The sequence below is a fragment of the Callithrix jacchus genome, chromosome X (assembly GCF_049354715.1).
Source record: "Callithrix jacchus isolate 240 chromosome X, calJac240_pri, whole genome shotgun sequence".
NCBI classification, from domain to species: domain Eukaryota; kingdom Metazoa; phylum Chordata; class Mammalia; order Primates; family Cebidae; genus Callithrix; species Callithrix jacchus.
Genome location: NC_133524.1, coordinates 97,906,583 through 97,922,171, shown reverse-complemented (window position 1 = coordinate 97,922,171; position 15,589 = coordinate 97,906,583). Strand labels below are relative to the sequence as shown.

The following is a 15,589-nucleotide window of genomic DNA, read 5'->3' as shown; positions in this document are numbered from 1 at the left end:
AACAATAGGAGCGAGGAAAAATGTTAATTCACTTTTCCATCACCCCACCTTTAAAACTGGTGTCAAATGAGTTGCTACATATGCATGATTTAGTATGTTTACCATACTCAGCAACTTTAAGCCAACCTGGTTTTGTTTCTACTACAGACATGACAATACATACAGGGAAACGTGGGTCTAAAACCAGGTAAGTGAATAGAGGATTTTACCCTTTCCTGGCCTCATATATAAAGTAGGATAACATCCCCCAAACAACTAGAATATATTGCAGAGGCTGGTGTGATCATGTCTGAGGAAACACTTTGGATTTTCAGGAAAAAAAAAGAAAACTCTACCCCTGTGAGAAAGTATTTTAACAGTTGCCTTGTAGGAATGACAGAACTTTACACAGTAGTCACTTAATAAATGTTAACTTTTATTGTTACTATTATTTATTAAATGACAATAAAACATAATAGAATGCCCCAGCAAAACAAAAGTCAACCAAAAAACTACCAACCCTGCATTCTAGGTAATTAAGGGTGCTCAATTTTCTTAATGAACTACTAGGTGCCAGAACATTGTAAGTACTTTGCATATATCATCTCATTTAATCCTTACAATAAGCCTCATCTTCAGCATTTATCTATCATTTCAGAGAAGAAACTTCAACCTACCTCATTTTTAATCTAAATGTTTCTTCCATTCAATCAGTCACTTGCTTCACTCCCAACACTTTCCTTTTTCAAAAACTTCCTAAAAATCAATACCCATTTTGGATAAATAAGAAAACATAGATGAATAAAAAGTAAAAAAATAAAGATCACTCATTATCCTTCTACCCAAAGATAACTACTGTTTCTATCTGGATTATCTATAACTCCAGCTTTTTGTGTCCTTTTAAACATATGTTTTATTAGTCTCAAAAAAAAATGGAACTCTACTTCGAATACTTCTATGTAGCCTTTTTTTCTTTCTCACTTCACCATGTATAATGAATAGCTTTTCCTGGCAGTATAGATTTCCTTCAGCATACATATAATATCCTACTGTGTGAACACTCCTTACTTTATAACCAATCCAGTGTGCTAGATAATTAAATTGCTTCCAGTTTTTACTATCTTAGGCAGTGCTGGGATGACCAGCCTTGTACATACAATCTTTGAGCAATTATTCAATTACTTCCTTAGGACAAAGCATTTACATATTTTAAGGCTTATGATCTGCATTACCAAATGGCCACCCCTACCGTGTGAAAGGCTCCATTTTGCCACACCCTTACTGACACTGCACAGTAATAGAGACTTTCATATGGACCCCAATTATTTTTTAGTAAAAAAGATTTAGTGGCTCTGGATGTTCAATGGGATAATATTTAAACAGCTCTCCACAACTGGCTTCACTCAGCTTTCCAAAATTATTTACTCCCACACTCTACACTCTCCACTCTAAGTAGAATGATGTCCTGACTGTTTTAGGAAGAGGGTTCCTACTTCCATGCCTTTCTCACACCATTCCCCTCTCATCTTGCCTCATGGAATGCCCTAACCACCCTACCCCATTCAGGACTCATTTTCAATTGCCACCTCCTCTGCAAAGCTTTAGCTGACTAGCACATCCCACAGAAGCTTTTGCCTCCTGTGTGCTCTCAGAGGGAACATCTGACAATGAGTATAAGCTCCAGATATTCCGTTATCTTTTGGTTTGTATGTTTCTTATCTCTCCAACTAGGTAATAAAGTGAAGAGCAGGGATGGTTTTTTTCTTTCCTCTTTTTTTTCTTTCCAGCATTAACATACAACTTTATTTATGATATACAAATTAAATCAATGAAAAAGACAGAAGGGAGCTTACTTATGATGAATTGGTTCACTGTCACTTATGCAGAAGAAATAGCAAAATATTTCAATCTAGGCAGCAAGATAAAAAGCAACAAACATGTTTTCAGAACAAATAGAGATATTCATTCATCCATCTTAAACCTAAAGACCAACTCGGTTAAATATCAGCATTGATGATACAATATGATATTCATTATTCAAAACTGGCAGCTTAAAGGATTCCTTTACCATATAAACAAGGTGGAGTAAAGGAATAGTTTACAATGTGTGTTGCTTCTAAACTACAAAATAAAGGAGTTATTCCTGGCTCTTTGGGAACATATGTTCAGCCAGTTTGGCCATGAATTTTCCAACTTTTACTTTCACCAAAAAATCATGATGGCTTTCTATTCCCAGAACCTTATCAGCACACACTTGAAATTCTTTTAAAAAGAAAAAAAGTGAACCTTCACCAAATTGATTCTGAGTAGGTTCATTTTCTTCCCATTTGAAATTATCATTTATGTTCTCAAATATGACCAGAAGTTTAAGAATAACTTCTTTGTCCTCCTTCTTATTAAAGAGAGAGCCCAGTGAAGATGGTACTTGGGCCCTGAGCAGTTCCCTAGTCATAGCTGGATTTTCAGCCAAATTCAAAAGGAGTTTCAGAACCTGAAGTTTGGTTTCTTCATTTCCCGCTGAAAATAAACGAAAAAAGTCAGAAATGGAATTAGCAAGCATGTGCTGATACTCATTAGTAACAGTCATATTTGTAAGCAATCTTAGTCCAGCCAGCTGCACAGATGAGTTCAAGCGAGAAGTGATTGTGTCGTCACACACTTGATTCATGTACACCTTAAGCCTGCGCTGATTTTCAGCATTGACACTCAAGTTATTAAGGACAATCAAAGCCTTTTCTTTAACTATGGGATCTCGAGTATTGAGAATCTTTGCAACAATTGGGAGACCACCCAGGTCACGAATAATATCTCTGTTAAATGCATAAGCAGCATTGTTACCCAGAGCAATTAAAGCTGCTTCAAGAATATAAGGCTTTTCAGACATCTCAACTAAGCAAAGAACCTTTTGCAGCTCTTGAGGGGACAAAACGGTATCATCTGAATTGGGGGAAGCCCGTTTCTGTACAGCCCGACGTGCCCGGGTAGCCCTGGCCCTTGCCCTGGCCCTAGCTCTGGTTCCAGCTTCAGTCCCAATCCGGGCCCAAGGTGGGTACCATACTATACTCTTGCTTTCATTGCTGTCATCATCATCATCAGACCAGTCATTATACCTGGCCCCAGAACAGTCCCCAGCATCATCCACATCCCCAGACCCACCCTCAGCCATTTTTTCCTTGTTCTGTTTTCTTCCCCTCGTCAGTCTATAAATGCAATAGCAGGCGCCAGCCCCAATCACCAGGCCTGCAGTCACCCAGCCTACTTTCCTGGCGTAGCCCATGCAATCGTCCCTGACAACAGCAGGGACCAAGGAATAGAGTAGTCACTCAGGCTAGGGGAGGAAGGCTGTGGGACTGGGCGCAAGCCTGTGGAGGGTAATTGTCTTCAGCCACTTCAAGGCCACAACAGCTGATTTTGGAGGTTGACCTAGGAGTGGAAGAAGAAAATCAGGTTTGAGTTTCTCTTCTGCTTGTGTTGCCTGCCCTATGCAGGGAGTTGCGCAGAGGGACAAGATACTAATAATTGAATGCTGGGTAGAAAATGTAAATTTTTGACAAAATCTCTATGCCTCTCATTTCAGCCTTTCCCTCCCCATCCCAGTTCACCCCACCCAAAGCCTAGATAATGCTAATGGAATCCACAGACTGAGACTTCTGCTGGGGTCTCAGTCATCACAACCTCAAATGTCCCCAGGGACCTGACTAGAACCCTTGCACTAACCTCCTCAAGACAAGCAGTTCGCCCCTTCTTTCCCCTGGCAGTGTGCCACTCCTAACAACCTTTCCAATCTGCAGAGAGACCAGAGCCAGTGAGAACGGAGAACTTCATGGATTGACTGTTCAATTGTTGTTTTCCTGATTCACCATCCCGGTTATCAGGTTTGTTTTTAACCTCTTTATGCCATCCCAAACATGCAGAGGTCTGCCCCTCCCTAGCCTGAAATAGGAGGGAGGTAAGGAAAATAAAGCATGATTGGATGAGCCTCTCCAAAGTGCGGCCGATTTCTAACCCCTCCCCCATTCCAGGCAGCCCCCACGCCCACACCGACCTCTACTGATCAGAGGAAACTTCCTCCCTCGCTTCAAGCGAAGCCACCTGCTACAGCAGACCTGCAGGATGACGGATCGAAAACATGGGGAGAAAGTGCTGTTGAGAGAGGAGGATTACGAACAAACTACCCCATAGGTTTCCCTGCTGTCATTTCCCCTACTTCCCCCCCACCACACACACACAAAGCACGCCATTTCGCCACAGTTCGGAGAGGGCGAGAAACACATTCTGACTCAGACCTGTACCTAGATTATTACCTTCTCTGGCTTGTTCCAGCCCCCGCCGCCACCCCTGCCCCTCCTAGGGTCCCCAGATGGTCTTACCCTCAAATCGACCTTCACCGATTGGGATTAATTTCTTTCCTCTTCTCTTGCCTGGCGTTGTGCCGCAACCTACAGAAAGACTGTCCACCCGGGAGACGCTTGGACCCACTAGATACAGAGCCATGGTCACTAAGACACAGCCACAGGCAGAAAGACGGGAAACTGCCGCTACTGAGTGCTTGGTGGACGGAGTAGTCCCCAGAACATAAAACTCTTTTCTAATTCGGAGGCCTGGTTGTCAGAGGTTTCCCACCTCTATTACCTCTCTTGGGGTTCTGTTGACATATCACGTTGCATTTCAGCACCCCCGCTCCCATATCCAGCCATTCCCCTCCTGCACTGTCCTGACGGAGTAGGGGCCAACACCCAGGCCACAGCTCCCTTTCCGGATTGCGGGCCTAGGCTCCCAGCAGTCTCCCATCTCCCGATCTCTGAGCTCCTCCCCAAACACCCCCCAGCTCACCGTTTCGCAGCATCGAAATGGGCTGCAGGCGGGACATATGTCTTGGAAAGCGGGCGGCGAGTGGGAGAGACGACGGAGGCGCCTCAGTAGCCGCGACGGTCTCGGCCCTACGCCCTCAAGTACCCCGACTTTATAGAATCTCCCAGGCACTGACCTGCAGGGATCCGGGACAATTTCCTTCTCCTCTTCCTTTTTCCCTCAGCTGAAGGCCCGCCCGCCCTCAGGGCAATGGGGAGCTGATACTCAGACGGGAACAACGACCAGGACAAGAAGGACTTCTGCACACGTCAGCTCTTGGTCACGTGAGAGCTACGTCATCCACCAACTCTGGTCCCCCATTTCCCCTCCCACCAGCAGTGCGGCAGAAGAGGGCCCGCCCCCCTTTCTTCCCTCCCCCACACCAGGCCCTGTTACTCTTTCTTATTTGATAATCTCATCACCTTGTAGTTGTGTTTCCCTTCCTCCAGTTACCAGAAAGGGACAGCATCTTCCCCTGGGGTATGGGCCACTTGTACTCTTTTGAAAAATTGCCTCTTCCTTCCCTAGGCTCCTGGGACAGCAGCCTCTCCTTCCACCTTCCCTCTCCCAGCTATTAAAGTCTACCATTTCCTCTGAAATCTAGTCACAGATCTGAACGGAACAAGCGATTAGAAAAGAAAATCTGGAATGAGAGTGTGACTTTTACTTTCTTAATACTCTGCCATTTTTGTTCCCTCCCTCCCCCACCACCAGCCTGCATTCTTTTTATGAGAAAAAATAATATAAAGCTATTTCCATTGTAGAAGAAATGAGTAGAGGTTGGAGAATGATGTTGAGTGATGGCCTCCAAAAGTCCCACATTTTCTTACTTGGTGAAGAGTGTTGCACACTTTACTCAAAGCAATCTTAATGTCTTCTGGGGTCTAGCACACAGCACAGCCCTGAATGAGCTAAGCAGTGTGACTGACAGTATGTAAATCTTCTGACTAGGCCAGTCTTCTGAATAGGAGAGCTAAAGACTTTCACCTGCATCCATTAGCAAGGATGAGGCACTGAAGCCACAAAAGCCAGCAACGCAGAAAATACAAAACAGAGGAACAAACACAAGTGCACAGTAGGTATCTGTAAGATAAAGCAAGCACACTGACAAAGTGGGTATGCATACAGAAAACATTACAAAATGTACTTGGACAAACTAGAGAATATCATCTATACACAAAGTAAGTAGCAGAGGAACACATACAAAGACAAAATTGGCTGAAATTGGAACCTAGCAATTAGTATGAAACTATTTCACTCACTGGTTTGACAAACTGAATAATTCACCCATCATCAATGATTTAACTTTTTTAAAGTAGGAAAAGGAATAAAATTATTACATCCCCTCACTGTTTGAGTTAACTAGATTTGGTCTCAGTTGCTTGCAACCGAAAAACCTTAACTAAAGCACAATACAAAAACACGGGTAACAATACAAAACGTAATATAGCTTTTCAGAACATGGGGCCTTCAGTGAGATATTGTCTAACAGTTTGAATAAAAGGTTATTATCATAACTTTTAAAATCCACAGACAATATGGGAGTAAATCAAGAGACCGAGGAGGTTGAGAACATGCAATCTCCCAGGAAAATTCATATCTATGTAACTTCTGGGAGGCAGTACAAGAATGTGATTGAAATTTATTTAGTAAACAGAAACCAAATCAACTATATGATCCTGCATTTAGGGAATGATCATGTGTAGCAAAGGGGCTTATTCAAGCATAGGGATATATGAAAAGGACAGAGGAAAGTGCTGGTATTTCCCACACAAGCACTGTCTGGAGGAGAAAGAGTGTTGGCTAAGGAGAATGGGACATTTCACTTTCCCTGGCAGAATCATGCCCATGATATATAATAGTATTTCATGCTTCCTCAGCTGACACCCACTTCTTAAGATGAACGAATACCCTTGCTCTGATTGTAGGCTCACCAAACAACTTTCTAAGTTGTGGTTTCCCAAGTAATAGCTTGTCTACAGGGAAAGAACGGGCAGGTAAGACTGACAGAAATTTCCAGTACCCCCTGACAATTGTATTTCTCAGGGCAAATTAATTCAGTTGTCACTCCTGTTGAGACAGCTTCCCTTGCAGTTTACTTATGAAGAAAGAATGCAGAGATCCATAGGTTTGAGCATTCAGAGCTAGATTTTTATATAAGTCTCTATGAATGGGAGTCTTTCCTCCCGAGGCAATTCTTCTCAGCATACAAACAAAATCAGGATTTGATCATGCAGTGCTGAGGCAGAGACCCTGAACTGTAGATGCAACCTTGTGGAAATCCTGTGGGAGAAGCCCAGCTGCTTTGGCTCAAAGGACAGCCTTGTGCATCATCATTTCATAAGTACATCCTTCTATTTAGTCAATGGTGGAAATTATAACTAAGATACACTGTGGCAGATTATGCTGCCACCATCAGTTATAGACAAACAAAGGGTTAATTTCCAAAGAGGTTAAAGGGCTCCTGCAAATCCACAACAACAGCTGAAATAGTTTACATTTCTCCCTGGGAAAAGAAAGGAAGTGCGTTTTACATTTTATATACCCTATTGTTTTTTCCTCAGCAAAAGGGTGTGGTATTGTGCCCAAAACAGAACAACCAAAAGCTGTCTTACTAAAATTTAAATCTTCATCAAACGGATGGACTTATGACATCCTGAAAAGATATCATCTTTCAATTCCTGCTACCTAAACCCCTCGGAGACGAACCTAGTCTTCAACAATCCCTCCTTGTCTAAGTTAACCAGGCTTGTTCTCTGTTGTTTGCAACCAAACAACTTTAAGTTAGACATAATACCAAAATTACACAATACCAAAAGTAATATAACTTTACAAAATAAGAACCTTCTATAATTTATTTTTTTCACCCTCCACAGTTCAATTAGTGTCACCATTTGCTGATCCTTCTTCGTTTCCTGGTACTTTGTAAGTTACATATCACATGTGAACTCATTTAAGCCAAAAGATTCGTTTTGCCAGTGGTTTCACATCGGTTTTTTTGCAAGCTCAGGAGCTTTTAACAGTCCTGAGGACTTCCTTAAGCATTTTCCTTCCTCACTTTTGAACAGTATGTGAGCCCTGTAACATGTCCTTAAGTAAATATTTGTTGGTAGATGTATAATGGAGAGCAAAGCAGTTTTGAAATGCCAGTCTCCAGGTAGGAATTGGTAGAATTGTGGATCAGAAGAACAAAGAGGTAAGGGAATTGAAAGGGTTTTTTATAATCATGGGGTTTTAGGAAGTTTTAGACAGGGAGTTGATTCAAACCAGGAAAGGTCTGGCATACTGCGAGAATGGTAGTGAGAAGTTATATACTGGACTAACTGGAGGATATACCAAAAGGCTGTAGATATTTTATACTAGTGAGGAGAGGTAGGAGTAGTTTTTGTCCTTGAAGTCTGGCTAAGTGTTTTGAAAGTGAGTCCTTATTGTAAAGCCATGTCTGTGACACCAAGTCACTTGTCTTTATTAAGTTTTACATACTCCTTGTTTTCTCTAATGTATATATTCAAAACAAACAAAAGCCACTTACACAACTACCTACCTAGCAGCCAAACGCTGAATGACAGACAGTTGAATCTGAGAGTTCTATTAGTAAGGCTTCATAAGTACAATTCACTTGTCTAGAGGAAGTTAATAAAGAGTCATGGAAAAATAACAGTATAAGGAAACGATGGTGAAACAAATGAGGTATAAACTGAAAGAGATAGGGTATAATATTGGTGAGTTTGGACTATTAAAGGGGAAGACCTGGAATTTGTGACATATTGACTTCTGAATATTCACCAGCAAGGCACTAGGACTCCCTAGCTAGCCTCCTGAAAGGGCCTCCTCCACACCAGGGGCCCCTCACTGGGGAGCCCCTCCCTCTGAGGTGTCATATTTACATGTTCTAAGAAAGAGGCTGCCTGGAGTGTCTATATTTAGAGTGTGTCTCCTCAATGGGGACAGGTGGATGCGTGGGGACTAATTTCTGCATACTTGGTCCCTGAGTTTTGGGAATATTCTGAGTGGCTTGTACAGGTGGCTCAGTGAAGTTGTAACAAAAGGCAGGAAATGAAAAGGCCTCTTTTTTCTGGCAACTGCTTGAGATCCTGTGCATTGCCCTTCAACTTGTGAGAGGAAAAAAAAACGACACAGATATCAGGGATGTTGCAGTGATTCCCAGTCACCCACAGACCCTCACCACCATCCCCACTGGAAAATGCTGAACACTCGCCACTGCTAGAGTAGCATACAATACATGAATGGCAGACACCAGAGAGATCTCAACAGTGTCATGATGAAATGAAAATTGCCTCTATCAAGGCTCATTTTCATCAACGGGAAAACAGGGAATTCTCCAATTTCTGGATGATTTATGGGATGCACCACAAAACTCCAAAATAGATTTTAAATAAAACCCTGTGAATGAGAGGCAGGCTAATCTGTGAAGTCACTAATCTGTAAAGTTCTTCTGAAGATGTAAGATTCATCTGAAGGTATAAGATTCATCTGAAGTTGGGGTCTGCATAAAATCTGTCCTTTGAAGCCAGAGTGAAAGCCACCCAGCAATCTTCTATGAAGATCTTAGACATCTGACACCTAATACTATGAGCTCAGCCAGGAGAAAGAGACAATAATTCACTTACCTAAAAGGTCAAAATTAGAACACTGACCTTCTCAGTATAGATTTATCCATCAACTTATAAATCACATTGAAAGCACAACTGGTTGGTTGTAAGGGCATGTTTTTACATTTTAATATGTTGTTTGAAAGCTGCTATTTCCTATGCAGTCAGAAGAAAATATTTTCAACTTGATATTTTCAATTTAAACTAACTTCACCAAATCAATGAGGCCTCCCTATTAACTGGGAAATCTTGCTTATGCTATATACATTTAAAAATTTTTTTTGAATTATTTCTTAAGAGGGAAAAGCTTTATTGTTTTTTTTCTGATTACAAAACAATGTAGTTCAAGTCAATAAAAAAGAAAGGGCCAAATAGAACCTAAATGTTATCAAAATACTAATTTAAATCTCGCCACTGCCTGGACTTCCGTTTCTTCCCCTCCCCCAATGTTGGTGCAGAGACTGAACATGGAAAAGGGTAGAAATTTAAGAAAGGGTCTGCGGAGTTTCAGAGCCAAGGAAATAATGAGACGATTTCCCAAAAAGTGTAAGTGAAGATTAGACCCAGGAAAAGATGCTGCCCCTTCCTGGAATTACAGAAACACAAATTCGAACACCAGAAAGACAGGGCCACTTCTGGTTTCTGGTATTGTTACAGAGGAAAAAAGTGACAGGGCCCCACTGTGGGGGTTGAAGGGGAGACACAGGGCAGGCTGGCGCCTGCCGCACTGCTTGTGGGAGTGGAAATTGGGGGCCAGAGCGCACTAGTGACGTGGCCGTCACGTGACCAAGAGCCGCCTAGAGCTCAAGTCCTGCTAGTCGTCTCCGTCTGGGTACCAGCCCCCTATTACTCTGCAGGCGTGTGGAGAAAGAAGGAAACTAGCTCGGACTGTGCAGGTTGGTGCGAGGGTGGGCGCTGCTTGAAAGGAGGTAGGGGTGGAAGGGGGCCAAGAGCGCCGCAGATCCGAGTTCAGGCCGATCACGGCTGGGTCCCTTTCTCGCCTACTTTCTAAATACTGCCTCCCACCCCCACCCCGTGCTCATTTTAGTAGAGAGAAGTGGCGGGCTTCGGGTGGGTTGGGGTGAGGGGAGTGAATGACGTTTCCAGAGACTCCGAGGAAAGAAAGGTTCCACAATCGGGGTTCCAGTGTCCCGGGTGCTGGTCCGTCTACCAAGCACTCCGTCCCCTCGATCCCTTGTCTGTTTGCAGGTTTGTAGGTCTGCTGGCCTGCAAGGCTCGGCGCAAGTCTCGGCGAGAGAAGGAGAAAACTGCCTTGGTTGGAACCTTTCAGTTCAGTGTGAAGGTAGGATTAGCCCAGAACCACGGGTAGGGGTAGCGGAGCAGGGGGGCTGGGATCTGAGAGGGCCGGGTCCGAGTCGCCCTCTCCTGGCCCCTTCTTTCTCCACACCCCCTCCCATTTCATTACAGGGAAAGGGGTGTGGCGGCCTTTGCTGGGGAAATGGCGGACGACAAGGGGGGTGGGGGAGGCCCGCGTCAGGAAAGTCAGTAGAGTATGAGAAATCTTTTAAACTCAAGTGCCTAAAATTCACAAAAGCAGAAATTGGGACCTGTGTCCTCAGTCCATCCACTACACTTTCATATCTCCGTTGCCATCTACCTGTCTTTGCATTTGTCCTTCTGCCAGACTCTGTCTATCACTGTGGAAGGACCACTGACAACAGAAGACAAGGGAAAACGAAGGAATTTACCAGACTTTGGTAGAGGTTAGTGAGAGAAACTGCCCTTAACCTTTGGGAATGGAGGTCCTGTGAAGGAGACTAACTGAGAGTTACTCACCCTGTTACTGTCCTAGCTGACCAATCTCCTGCTCTTCCCTATGGGTCCAGGAAGAGAAATGTGGGATCCTGAGGGTCGTTAGAGGACGACAGAAAAGAACAAAGAAACTGTTTCCTGTTAATCTGCCTTTCTCACCAACAACTCGAAATCCGGCCTCTCTGTGAGGCACAAAACCAAACATAGCTCGGAGCCTTAATACTCTATTTCACCCATAGATTCATCACAAGAGAGCTGCAGGAGCCTGGAAGAAGCTGAAGACTGCTACCCTCCATCGTTACTCATCCTGGACCTAAGAGACCTCTTCAATCAGGTGGAGCAAGGCCCTCTCCTGTCCTGCCCCAAGGCTGGAACGGACTTGAGCATGGGCCGGGCTCGGGAAGTGGGTTGGATGGCGGCAGGACTGATGATTGGGGCTGGTGCCTGCTACTGTGTTTACAAACTGACCATAGGAAGAGATGACAGTGACAAGCTGGAGGAGGAGGAGGAAGAGGAGTGGGACGATGACCAGGAGCTGGATGAGGAAGAGCCTGATGTTTGGTTTGATTTTGAAACTATGGCTCGGCCCTGGAGTGAGGATGGGGATTGGACTGAACCTGGGGCCCCAGGTGGCACTGAGGACAGGCCCTCAGGGGGAGGCAAGGCCAACCGAGCACACCCAATAAAACAGCGACCCTTCCCCTATGAACATAAAAATACTTGGAGTGCTCAAAACTGTAAAAATGGCAGTTGTGTTCTTGACCTCTCCAAGTGCCTTTTCATTCAGGGAAAACTGCTGTTTGCCGAGATCGAGGAGGAGGCATTTCCATTTAGCCAGAATATCAACAGCCATTTGGCCAGCCTCTCAATGGTCAGACACACGATCCCCACTCCAGACCCCGCGGTTAGAGAGGCTTTGTGTGCCCCAGATAAATTAAATGCGAGTATTGAAAGTCAGGGCCAGATTAAGATGTACATCAATGAAGTGTGTCGGGAGACTGTGTCACGTTGCTGCAACTCATTTCTGCAGCAGGCTGGATTAAATTTGTTAATAAGCATGACAGTTATTAATAACATGCTTGCCAAGTCCGTTTCAGACTTGAAGTTTCCTTTGATATCAGAGGAAAGTGGATGTGCTAAGGTTCAGGTTTTGAAACCACTGATGGGTTTGTCTGAAAAGCCAGTCTTGGCGGGGGAGTTAGTCGGTGCCCAGATGCTCTTCTCATTCATGTCCCTCTTTATCAGAAATGGAAACAGAGAGATTCTCCTGGAAACCCCTGCCCCATAAAGGGCCCTCTCGAACACAATGGGACCGATTCCACTCAAAACGCGCTTGGTTTGCAGATGTCAAAGAATCTGCAGAGGGTGTCACTGAAGATCCAGCCTTAGCCAATCACCGCCTCATTGGGTGAAAGTTCCAGCGCTCAATCCAGGACCACGCTCTTATTGGCCAGGCAGGGGCTCCCACAGAGCTTTGAGTAACTTCTTGGTTGTGCAGGCTGCAGGCAATGTTGGCATTGTAAATTCCTCCCTGGCAGCCTCCTTCACGAGGTGAGGGGATCACTTCGGCTGCCTGCTGTGGACAAAGAACATCAAATTACAGCATCACGAGTGCTATTGTTGCCTGTGGTGGTCTCCCTGCCCAAGCGGGACCGCTTTGCAGAGACCAGACGCGTATCGCAGCTTGAGCCGAAAATGCATTTGTTGCAGCTTAGGTTGAATTATTTTTCGTTTACCCTTTCTTCTACACGCGCCTGATGGATGGTGAACCTATTCATCAAAAAAGTGTACTGCTCTTCTGTCTATTGTACTGACTTAACCTCTTCCACCCAAGCCGGCATCTGTGTGTATCATCAATAAACTTGTGTGCTTTGATTGGCAGAAAAGAGGCATGGTCCTTGTCCTTGAGTTTACAGTCTGCACGGAGAGAAGGACAAAAAAGGCACGGGTAAACGCCAGCTGACTAGGACGTCTGCTCCCTGGCAAATGCAGGCTTCTCAGGGCTCACAGGAGGCAGGGATAGAGAGGGCTGTATGCAGCGCTCAGAATAAATTTCAAGAAGAGGCTGGGGGCGGAGGTGGGGGGAGGTGAGGGGCACGATGGGGAAAGTTGGTGGAATTAAGGTGGATTGTTGAGAGGACTGAAAGAGAGGACACCCTTGGAGCAGGTAGCACCGTGCCCGGCACACAGAAATCCCTTCTTAATGTGTTTTCCTTGACTGCTGGCCTGGAAAGAAAGATCAGGAGCCCTGGCCTTTTCCTTTGTCTGCGCATCCCGACGTGGGGGTGGGGATCGGGGTGGGGCGGGTGTGGACGCTCTCCCACACATCGGGGCGCGTTTATTGCGCAATGATCGCGATGAACGCTGCGCCTTGCCCAGCACCTACCCCGTGTAGTTCTACGCCTCCTACGAAGCCACGAGGAAACCTGCTTCCAGCCCTCCTTCCCTCTTCCTTGGGATCCCCAGCGCTACTTCCTGGCAGAGTGAGAGGGTTGGCCGCTGCTCCCTTTGGAGGAAGCTCCTTTCTGCTGGATCCCCACTACCTTTGGCAGGACCCAGGAAGGGGACAGAGGAGCTCTCCATCAACTCCCCGCGGGGGTGAGAGGGCAGATGCTGAGGGTACTTGGCACGGCATGGCCACTCCATCCATCCGTAGACACCTCCGCACACTCCATCGGAGGTCCCGGCACCTTGCCAGGAAAGGACGAGCCCCTGGGCGCAGAAGCACTCCATGGGTCAGGGCAGCTCATTCTGCCCCGCCCCCACTTCCAACATGACCAGATCCCACCCAGCAGGTTTAGCCCCTGAATCAGCAAAGCCAGGTTCCCTGCACTTTCGTGGTGTGTGTGCGCGTGTGTGTGTGTGTGTGTGTGTGTGTGTCAAGAGGTGGTCCCCTTCCCCCAATTCGTAAGCACAAATCCAGTAAGCACATCTGCTTCCCTTGGGCAGGGCTGCTGCTGTGCCCCGTGTCCTCTCAGTCTCCCAGGGTTGCTCCTGTGGCTCACTGTGCCCTGGGCAGCGGCGATCTCTATGGGCTGGGCATTCTGCGTGTTCTCTTTCACACAGAACAAAGCTTTCTTTTCTTGTCTTATTCTCCCTTCCCCCTGCAGCTTGGTTTCCAGGTGGGTTACAACTTTCCTGCTTGTACTATCTGCCCGGCAGCCCATGCTGGTCAGGGGGCCTGAGTGCCTGCCAGGTCCCCGGACCAACTCTGGGAAATCCTCCCACCTGGAATGGGGACCAGGCCTCTTCCCAGGCCCTGGTGCCTGGGATGGCCAACAAGTGACTTGCAGTTGCTGTGACACCCGCCCTCCCTCCCCCACTGCTGGGGCTTCCTTGGCTGGCTCACTCTGGGAGCCCTGTCTTGGTTCCTAAGAGCTGTCAGTCAGAAGGACCACCCTTTCTCCGAAGCCAATCACAGTTTGGCTGGGCAATCTGATTTCAGAGGGGATTTCCCTGCAAACAGCTCCTCATCCACTTTCCCCAGTGGCGCCTGCTCTGCCAATGCTGTCTTCAGTTCAGTGAGCCCTCATTGCTCAGCCTCTTTGAGCACAAAGGCATCCTCCTAGCCTGTGGTCTGGAATAGCATGCACCTCCCTACTTCCCTGCACACTACCAAATTTCCCTTTGTGTGCAGTTGTCCTCCATCTCTGAGGCACTTGACACAGTGAGGTCACAGCTGAGTCCTAACTCAGGGAGCACCCCAGAGGCTTTCTGCTCATCCCCTGAGCAAACTCTGTCACAGGAAAGCCCATCAGCGTCCAAGTGTCTCCACGGCATGGTCTTGGCCCAAGTCAAAACCCTCCTGTCCATTTTCTGGCACTGCCCTCTCGAAAGCACTCACGCACAGCCCTTCTGTCCTGCCCCTCATCCCTTGACTGTCAGGAGCATGCCTGCTTCCCAGGCATGCATGGCAAGAGCACCTCCCCTTGTCTCTCCCTCTCAGCACTGGCAAGAGCACCGGTGCCCCCATTCCATATGTCACACAAACATAAATACGTCCCTGAGCCTTCAATCACAATACATACCTGCCTGCTGCAACCCAAAGACAGTCTTTCTGGGCTTCCCAGGTGCAAACGTTGGGGAAGGTCAGCAAGGCTGAGCTTGCCACCCTCTGTGGGGAGTGCCCTGCCCTGATGGTGCCGCCTCAGCCTGAGCCCGTCTCTTGTGTCAATCTGAAACTGCCGCCACAGGCTATCTTCCACTTCCAGAAAGGGTCCTGGGATTTGCTTCCCATCTATCTCATGAGCCCGTTTCCATTTGGTGCCTGTAGGCACTGACTGACTTCCAGACCAACTTCAGGTGCCCTCCCCAGCGTGCTGCCTCTCCTAGGGATTTTGTGGTTTGCCACCCCCACCCCGCCCCCTCTCCAG

The 15,589-nt window shown here is 46.4% G+C and overlaps 2 protein-coding genes across 5 annotated transcripts; one reads left to right on the top strand and one right to left on the bottom strand.

The window, feature by feature from the left end:
* Positions 1 to 394: 394 nt before the first annotated feature.
* On the bottom strand, positions 395 to 5,094 carry ARMCX3 (armadillo repeat containing X-linked 3). Of its 4 annotated transcripts, none has more exons than XM_008989615.4 (5): positions 4,813 to 5,094; positions 4,350 to 4,429; positions 4,025 to 4,085; positions 3,697 to 3,764; positions 395 to 3,402 (listed from the first exon to the last, which is right to left on the bottom strand). In XM_008989615.4, the coding sequence occupies exon 5, from the start codon at positions 3,254 to 3,256 to the stop codon at positions 2,117 to 2,119; it is 1,140 nt and encodes a 379-aa protein (XP_008987863.1). In that variant the 5' UTR covers positions 3,257 to 3,402; positions 3,697 to 3,764; positions 4,025 to 4,085; positions 4,350 to 4,429; positions 4,813 to 5,094; the 3' UTR covers positions 395 to 2,116. The 4 variants fall into 4 exon arrangements, with proteins under 4 accessions (XP_008987863.1, XP_035143776.1, XP_002763146.1 ...); XM_035287885.3 differs by having other exon boundaries at positions 4,350 to 4,478; positions 4,967 to 5,094; XM_002763100.6 differs by having other exon boundaries at positions 4,350 to 4,457; positions 4,967 to 5,094.
* Positions 5,095 to 10,223: 5,129 nt separating this feature from the next.
* ARMCX6 (armadillo repeat containing X-linked 6) lies at positions 10,224 to 13,102 on the top strand. Its single transcript, XM_008989613.5, has 4 exons — positions 10,224 to 10,339; positions 10,653 to 10,746; positions 11,089 to 11,167; positions 11,456 to 13,102. Exon 4 carries the CDS (start codon positions 11,602 to 11,604, stop codon positions 12,502 to 12,504), a length of 903 nt encoding a protein of 300 aa, XP_008987861.1. The 5' UTR covers positions 10,224 to 10,339; positions 10,653 to 10,746; positions 11,089 to 11,167; positions 11,456 to 11,601; the 3' UTR covers positions 12,505 to 13,102.
* Positions 13,103 to 15,589: the final 2,487 nt, after the last annotated feature.